Source organism: Euleptes europaea, chromosome 1 (assembly GCF_029931775.1).
Source record: "Euleptes europaea isolate rEulEur1 chromosome 1, rEulEur1.hap1, whole genome shotgun sequence".
Taxonomy (NCBI): Eukaryota; Metazoa; Chordata; class Lepidosauria; order Squamata; family Sphaerodactylidae; genus Euleptes; species Euleptes europaea.
In genome coordinates, this window is record NC_079312.1 from 125,886,952 (window position 1) to 125,896,359 (window position 9,408).

General features: G+C 46.2%; 1 protein-coding gene across 1 annotated transcript; it reads right to left on the reverse strand.

Annotated features, from left to right (window-relative positions):
* Positions 1-4,182: 4,182 nt before the first annotated feature.
* Positions 4,183-9,165, reverse strand: AANAT (aralkylamine N-acetyltransferase). Its single transcript, XM_056865274.1, has 3 exons — positions 9,009-9,165; positions 7,880-8,034; positions 4,183-4,576 (listed from the first exon to the last, which is right to left on the reverse strand). The coding sequence occupies exons 1-3, from the start codon at positions 9,163-9,165 to the stop codon at positions 4,271-4,273; spliced, it is 618 nt and encodes a 205-aa protein (XP_056721252.1). The 3' UTR covers positions 4,183-4,270.
* Positions 9,166-9,408: the final 243 nt, after the last annotated feature.

Here is a 9,408-nt window from a genome sequence, read left to right on the forward strand (position 1 = left end):
ACCTTAGTGACAAGGCAAATATCTTGTTCCACTGCCTGTCTCTAGTTTTCTACTTGAAGGCTCTCTTTTCTTATGCAATTCCTGGTCTTTGGTTCCTTTCCTGATGCCTGCCTTTTGGCAGAAGATGGTGCTTGAACTTCTTGGGACTTCCCCTGCCTTAGTGCCTTTTTGTGGTACTATGAAATGTACTGTGAAAATAAACCCCCCTTTTGACCAAGGGGTGTGTTTTATATGTATTTTTTTCTTATATTCACAGTTTCTGTATGTAACTAGAGACAAAATACTTTTCTGGCAAAATGTGCTGGTGCTTTTTAAGAAACCTTGTGCCATCTGCGAAAACTGTTGATAGCTATTCCACACTTTGTATTCAATGATTAAGGGAGCGGTCATGGATTTTTTGTAAAAGCAAATTTAAAGATGGCTTGAGATCTCTCTGAAAAAGAGAACAAATGGTCAAAGGGGGCTGTTGGTTGTCTAAATTAATTGTCTTAAAAATTAGTGCAAGTTTTATGCAGGTTTTCTTTTAATATATAACCGCCTTGTGTAACCCTCATATGGGGCTGGAATTAGCTTGCTATGCAAGTGACCCTGTTGAAAGAGAAACTGGCATATCCATGTAAAGAGACTGTTCTGGTGGCTGGATTGGGGCGGGGGGTGGTATAAAGGAAAAGTGAATGTGCAAAGAAGGCTAAACAAGTTTTAAATAAATAGCTTGGAGTAAAGAGATCTTTGAACTGAATGACACCCCCTCTCCAAAAAAAGCATTTGTAGATTGATCAGTGTAAATAAAGATAAATTAATCCGGCTGTACACTGTAGGTAACCTCAGGTGTAATAACAGTAGGCTGAAGTATGGCTCACTGGCCATTTTTAAACTGGTAGCGCAGCCACCAAATGAATTGCCCTTCCCTGTGTCTTTCTCTGTGAGCAAATTGTAAAAATCCCTTTGCAAGCGGATCTCACCACATTCTCTGATAGGGCAACGTATTAGTTTTGCTATCTCACACGGCCTTTTGCCGCATGGGCCCCATAATCCTGGGCATAGCCTCTTTATGAATAAAAGGGGCCCCTTCCTCCTACATGCGTCAGCGGAAAAGCTGGTAAGATCCGACTTCATATGTAATTTTCAGTAATCTGTGGGTTTCTATGAGGGGGTTCTTGACAATCTGTCGCGACTTCCATTTTTATATAGCAACCTTCTGTTAAAATGAAAAAGTGAAGAAGCGTTCTTTCTTCAGGCACACATTCTACATCTACACTAATTCCCAAAAATCTTACTGAAATCTCATTGACTAAGTTTGGATCAGAGGTTAAAGCTGCCAATTTTTCTTTGGGTTTCATTAAGTTGTAACATAAACACTGGAAAATTCATTAGACTAAATTTCCTTTCAGCGCTTGTATGGGTGCACTCAGTGAAAGCTTCTGTAACATGTTTCAGCTGCCTCACTGATTAACTTCCAAATTGCTTTGCTCCCTCCCCTTGTAGACTCCTCCTGGACCATCACCATACCCCTTATCTACTTCATGTAGGGCTGACTGATGCCCAGGCGGCCTGTGACAATCTTCTTCTTTTCTTCCCTATGCTGTGTGTGTTAGGTGCTGTCAAGTTGCTTCTGACTCATGGCGACCCTATGAATCAATGTCCTCCAAAATATCCTGTCTTTGACAGCCTTGCTCAGATCTTGCAAATTGAGGGCTGTGGCTTCCTTTGTTGAGACAATCCATCTCTTGTTGGGTCTTCCTCTTTTCCTGCTGCCCTCAACTTTTCCTAGCATGACTGTCTTTTCTAGTGACTCTTGTCTTCTCATAATGTGACCAAAATACAATAGCCTCCGTGTAGTCAGTTCAGGCTTGCTTCCCTATCCTATCCATGCAAAATAGCTTCCTGATAGATGTTTCTACGACACAGTTGTGGAGGGTGGGAAAAATAAAAGCAAGCTCCCATTAGAAAACACACATTTATTTGTTGATTCAACAAAAGATATTGCAAATGAAATACATGGCATGCAGAAGGTATGCGTGGCCCCCAGTGGGGTAGTAAGCTACAAATATTGCTTGTACCCATGGCTGCCTGAATGATTCACATTACCATGATAACCTGTACACAATGAATAAGCTTGTGAGCAGATTGTCCTCCTTTGTTTTGGGAAGCATTTTTCCCCGTCTTCAAAGCTAATAATGAAACCAGCACCTTTGCTGTGCAGGATGAGGTAGCTTGCCCATACGACTATCAATGCTTATCTCTCCCCCCAAGCTGTGACAAACGAGTCAGCTTGCACTACAAAGCATAACCATATACAGAACTTGATGTTTGCCAACAGAGAAATGGAACTACTTTACTGGATTAAATTGTGGACTTCACTGCCATTGGATGTAGCAATGCCCATGAACATAAATGGTTTTAAAAGGGAGTTAGACAGATTAATGAGGATAGGACCATCAATGGCTTCTAGCCATGGTGAGTAAAGGCAACCTCCTCCAGAAGGGGTGAACCTCTGAAACCCAGTGCTAGGACACAACATCGGGGAGGGCCCTGGCCTCTATGTCCTGTTTGCTGGCTCTCCAGGGGATCTGTTTGCTCACTCAGTGAAACAGGTTGCTGGACTGAATGAACTAGATGAGCCTGATCCAGTAGGGCCCTTCTTATGATTAGACACTACTTGAAGAAGGTGGCAATCTGGCCTAGCTTGAGTATGATAACTGGCACTAGAATGTTAGTTGAGCTTTAAAAAAAAAATCCCTATGTCTTCCATTACATATGGTACCTGTACTTGGTTCACAGTTCTGACAATAGACAGTGTCTGGCTGAAATCCAAATTCCACCTATATCTCTGAGTTTGAAGGGACAGAAAATGTGGCCAGATTTGGTCTACTCTCAGTAGGCACATGATCTAGAGATGTGGCAAGCACTACAGCGGGGGGGGGGGGGCTAGAGTTTAGAACATTACCTTTATCGTTTTGGGTCACACAGTGGCACCTTCTACTATTGCTCACTGGTAACACTGACTCCTAGCGCCCGGACATTATCATTCCCAACTTCCCCACCCCAGGGAAATGGCAGCCTTAGGCAGAGGGCTTCCTCTAACAGAATCAATCCACATCGAAGCTTGTCTTAAATGCACTGATGCAGGGATCTAGATAGCACATCCCTTTCTCCCCACAATAGGGGGGCAATGCAGTTTGCACCGCCTCTGGTCAGCAGAGAGAAGGCTTTCAAACCCCCACAACTGATTAGCTAGTGTGTAATATCTCTTCTGAAACCGGTGAGATGAAGTACAATGTGGAAAGTCCCTCACTCTTGGGACGAGAGGGACACTTGATGCAGTTTCAGCAAGTGAGACTTTTTGCATATTTACAAGGCATACAAACACGAGATCAGCCAGGAGGGTGGGCTTTCTTTGCACTGACCTAATTAATCTGTGCTCCTCCTCAGGCAATTTCTTAACTGTACTATTAATCACAGGAAGCTGAGAGCTGTCATTGGAAAAGCCACACTGAGAATCTGCTGTTTGCTTATTTGTGCAAATACTGATGTGGTTAAATATGCAAGTTTGCAAGTTTGCCTTGCAACACAAAGGTGTAGTGATCACTGTTATGACAACGGTGGTAGCTATTAACAAGGGATGGTTTATTTTTTGACTAGTGCTACTATTATGGAGGCATTCTGAAAATCACCAACGGTTCAACTGCAGAATCCACAGCAAGCCACTAAGGTATTCTATCTTAGGGAAGAAAAGTTTAATAGGTACATCATGCCAGATTTTTGGTGCCTTCACATGTTGGTTGAGGGCATGACTGATGGATGGGAATACTGTGGTTACCTCATCTGTAGATTGCAGAACAAAGCTAGCTAAGCCCCAGATTAGAAGAAAGCTGGGGTGCGGTTTAGCCACTGAGTTTAAAGACAGTGGAGCGGGCAAGTCCAGGAAGGCTAGGACAGATTTCTGCCTCAGAAATAACAGCCATGATGGTTGAAGTTGACTATAACAGGTTATCTGTTGCTGACATATCAATATGAATGCAGCAGGGGTTGCCAGACTTCTTAAGAGGGAACTCAGCAACTCTTATTTTGCGTGAGCTCACTTCCTGACCAGCCAATGATGTGGAAGGCCCTTATACCACGTTGTTCCTAAAGGACAACTCAGTGACCCAACGATAGGACTCCCCCTTACATCTCGGGGGTTCCACTTGAAGACTTGGGTACCACTGGAAAAGAGCCTGCCAGTCAGCAACGCCACAAGCTGGAAAGTGTGGGAAAATGAGGCATGACCTCAGCAGCCACTGTTCCTGCGCATTAATGCATGGCCATGAATGGCATATTGCATCTCAATGAAAGTCAGAACGCCTACAGTGACAGCGCATGGGCCTAACGCCTTGAAACCACATTTAGCATAGAAAGGGATGAGGAAGTCCTCACACATCAGTGTAGCTCGCCGAACATAGGGCAGGCAGCACAGGTACTGTAGGTAGCGCCACATTAAGATGAAGCCTTTGCCTTGCTGGCGGAAGGTACGATGCACTGCCAAAACGTGGATGTGGACTGTGGAGCCATGAGGCTTGTGTAGAGTTAGAGCATCCTGTCAAAGGGAGGAGAGAGGTAGAAATTCGTCATTACACTTGATTTTTCCCATGGGGACACACTTAGTTCTAGCACTTAAAATGGCAAATAGCAACCATGTATTGTCGAAGGCTTTCACGGTCAGAGTTCATTGGTTCTTGTAGGTTATCCGGGCTGTGTAACCGTGGTCTTGGTATTTTCTTTCCTGACGTTTCGCCAGCAGCTGTGGCAGGCATCTTCAGAGGAGTAACACAGTGTTACTCCTCTGAAGATGCCTGCCACAGCTGCTGGCGAAACGTCAGGAAAGAAAATACCAAGACCACGGTTACACAGCCCGGATAACCTACAACAGTGGTGGCGAACCTTTTAGAGACCGAGTGCCCAAACTGCAACCCAAAACCCACTTATTTATCGCCGAGTGCCAATGCGGCAATTTAACCTGAATACTGAGGTTTTAGTTTAGAAAAAACAACACATACATTAACATCTTTTGCCTTAAAAGAATAACACAATAACAGAGCTTTCAATGACACAAACAACTTTTTATTGAAAGGTAAAAGTTTTCATTTGGCATGCTTTTGAACAATTAATGTGATTTTTGTTGTTGTGTGCTTGCTGATAATTTGTCCACCCTTGGCTCATAGTTTGTAAGTTTGAGAGCAACACATGCAGCACTCAGGTCATCTGTTAGTCTGTTTCTGGTGTCAGATTTGATATAATTCAAAGCTGAAAACAGCTGCTCACAAGCATAAGACGATCCAAACAAAGTAAGGAAAGCAATCCCAAGTGCTTTCATTGACTTAAAATTATTTGGCAGAGAATTCCACACTTTAAGGATTTCGTTTTCAGAACTAACTGTGCTATCCTTTGGCATCCCTTCTATCTTCTCAAGTGTTTCACGCAGGTCATGGAATGTATTTTGAAGCACCCAATAAAAATCTAAGTCAGTATTGTCAGTATTGTCTACTCTACTCAGACTGGCAGCAGCTCTCAGGCAGAAGTCTTTCACATCACCTCCTTGCCTAGTCCCTTTAGCCGGAGATGCTGGGATTGAACCTGGGACCTTCTGCATGCCAAGCAGATGCTCTACCACGGCCCCTCCCCAGGCAAACTGCCACCTCACCCGACCTGCTGAAGCAGACCCTTCCCTCTCCCCCCTGCAAACTCCACCAGCAAACGACCCCCCCCAAACCCAGACTATGCAAACGGAGGCTGAAACCCCCCCACCCCCTCTGGCTGAAGCAGACCCTTCCCTCTCCCCCTGCAAACGACCCCCCCCCAAACCCAGACTATGCAAACGGAGGCTGAAACCCCCCCACCCCCTCTGGCTGAAGCAGACCCTTCCATCTCCCCCCTGCAAACGACCCCCCCCCAAAACCCAGACTATGCAAACGGAGGCTGATTCCCCCCCCCCCCCCGCCATTTGAGCTTTACCACTCAAACCGTTGCGGCAGCTCTCTCTCTCTCTCTCTCTCTCTCTCGGCAGGCGGACGCCCTGGTGGGAGGGCTCGGGGAGGCGCAAGCACACTCCGCGGGGCAGGCGACTCACGAGTAGGGAGGCGATACACGAGTAGGTAGCCGGTGAGCACCAAGTGCAGCCGAGCTGCTGCTGCCGGGCGTGGGAGGGCCTCCGGAGGCGGCAGGCAGGCAGGCAGCTCCTACCTCGAACCAAAAAAACTCCTGGGAACCACGAGGCACCCGGGAGGCTACAGTGGAGGTGGGCGGGGCAGAGCCGGAAAGGCCAGCGACTTGCAGGAAGAGCTAAGTCACGGCCTCAGCTCAGCAAGGGAGGGGCGAGGAGCAGCTGAGCCGCGGTGAGCCGGGCGTGCCGGCGGAAAGAGCGACGCGTGCCACAAATGGCACGCGTGCCATAGGTTCGCCAACACGGACCTACAAGAACCAAGCAACCATGTAGTCTGTATTAGGTCTGACCTATCAATCAGAATGTTTACTGGTTCCACCAGAACTAAGCTCATCATGCTACATCTGGCTTAGTCCAATGTGATGAGGTTCAATGAGGGGGGGATGTTGCTAATACCCAGAAAAAAGGATTTGGCCCCTCTTTTCTTCTTGTATCAAAATGAGCCCAAAACATCCTAGGAAAAAAACCTGCCTTCTGTTGAATCAAATAATTCCTGTCTCAGAACAGTTCCAATACAAGACTTGCAGGCTGTAGTTTTCTCAAGAAGAGCTATATGATTTGTGAATATGCAACCTGTTTCTATGGGTGCTTGTGCACAAAAAATGTCCTCTGAATGAGGCAGCCATTGATTACAGGATAGGACTTGTGCACCCCCAGTTTCTCTGGTTCAGTCTCTCTACACACATGGCATTGCAGCGGGCTGAATTCTATGCACCACGAGTCTGTGAGGCTGCCATGAGCTGGTTTTCCTCCCTTCCTCCTGCAGCTGCCTGTGAGCCTCAAAAAGGTGAACCTGAGGGTCCAGCAACCCACCTGAATGAAAAAAACCATGCAATATGGGCAGATGAAGGAATGTGCTAAATCACTTGTCTGTCTGTCTCTTGGCAGGGGCGTCCTCCAATCTATAACTTCACAATCCATAACAATTTTTCCAAAAGCTCAAGATAGGTAACAATTTACAATACCTATTCAAGACTTGGAACAGAAAGCCCTGTCTGGAAAGTTTTATTTTCTTAGATTAAAAAAGTATGCCTCTAACCCCAAATCTGTACTTCTGGAAGGGACCCCACTTCAGTGACCCAATAATAATTTGCCTGCCTGATATAATTTCTAGACATGGTTGAAACAAAAAAGGATGCAGAATCTTTACCAGGTGGATTTAACAGTATGGTACTGATGGCTGTGATAGAGCCCAGTGGAGCAGAGTGGTAAGCTGCAGTACTGCAGTCAAAAGCTCTGCTCACAACCTGAGTTTGATTGTGACGGGAGTCAGTTTCAGGTAGCTGGCTGAAGGTTGACTCAGCTTTCCATCCTTCTGAGGTTGGTAAAATGAATACCCAGCTTGCTGGGGGTAAAATGTAGATGACTGGGGAAGGCAATGGCAAACCACCCCGTAAACATAGTCTGCCTAGTAAACGTCGGGCTGTGACATCACTCTATGGGTCAGTAATGACCTGGTCCTTGCACAGGGGACTACCTTCACCTTTACTGATGGCTGCAACAAACACTGAGGATTTATACGGTCCCATTTATCATAAATATATGGGAAGTAGGACCACTGTTCTTAAGGTATGTTTTATGCACCATATATGTTGGCCAGTGTGCATTTATACTAGGCTCAGTTATCATCTTGACAATTACAAAATGACAAAGAAACACATGTATAAGGGTGTTTCTTACCTGGCTGAGTCTTTCCTGATCCCAGAGAGAACCAATAATGAAAGCCACTAGTCGCCCTTCTTCAAACCAGCCAAGCGACAGCTCTGGACACAGGTTCAGAAAGTGGCGAATCTCATCCAGGTGGAGGGGGCAGTCTCCCGAGACTGAAATAAACGCTGTAGAGAACAGAGGCATATTTATGCCGTACTCTCGACTTCAGTTAAATTACAGCTTTGTTGTGGCTGGGAAGATATACTGATCACCATGACCTCTTGAGACAGCAGGTCAACCATCAGAGGATCCTTTGTTCTCTAAGGAAATAATGCTTTTAATTGGACTTTTGGACAGACAGCAGTTTGTAAAGTATTGGCACCCCGTAGCACATTTGGCTAAAAGATGGCTCCCTTCTGCATCGTGGATTTTAATTTTTCCAAATGTTCCAACTTCAGTAAAAGAAACCAGTGAAACTCAGCACTTCTGCTTCTGGAATAAAGCAGGGCCTCTACATACATGGAAACAGCTAGGTCATGGGGATTCGTCTGCAGTATGTTCAGTCCTTTGAAATGGCCCACCAGAGTAGGTACAAAAGGCATCTTCAGTGGCCGCATTTAAAAAGGCGCACAAGACAGTTCATTTCAGAGGGCATCTAGTAAAAGGGAAAGCTGTTTTGGCAGCATTTTTTTACCTCACTGGACCCTTTTAAGTTTTTGTGTCCTTGTAACTTGCCCTAGCCTCTCTGAGTTTAAGGCAGAAGAAGAAGAGTTGGTTTTTATATGCTGACTTTCTCTACCACTTAAGGGAGACTCAAGCTGGCTTATAATCACCTTCCCTTCCCCTCCCCACAACAGACACCCTGTGAGGTAGGTGGGGCTGAGAGAGCTTGAAGAAAGCTATGACTCGCCCAAGGTCACCCAGCTGGCTTCGTGCGTAGGAGTGGGGAAACGAATCCAGTTCACCAGATTAGCCTCCGCCGCTCATGTGGAGGAGGGGGAATCAAACCCGGTTCTCCAGATCAGAGTCCATCGCTCTTAACCACTACACCACGCTGGTGGAAATATGGCAGGGTTTAAGTATTTTAAACAAATAAAGCTGGGAATCAGGTTGCAGGTAATTAAGAAAGCACGGGATGCGGGTGAGGTCACTGTCTTACCTTCTCTCTCTATTTCAAACACGCTGATGGCATCTTCGGGCGTGAGGCACCGAAACTCACTGGCGGGAAGAGTGTGTCGGCGCTGGCGCCCGGGAGAGCTCTGCAGAGTCCTGAAGTGAATGGGCTTGAGGAACGGCAGGGCGCTGATCACAGACATTCCTCCCGGTTTATTTCTGTGTCCTCTGTAGATGCTTCGCTTTCTTCTGGAGTCAGCCGGTCGCTATTTCAGTCAGCCGCCTCCAGCACAATCAGCCAGCAGTCGAAAATACCTGCATGGCACATATCCAATTAGGTTGCTTGCATCCCTTTATATATATATAGATACACACACACGTGCGCCAGGCGTCTAGCCTGTTAGTTGTCACCAACAACACCACCGCTGGGTAAATGAAGGTCCACA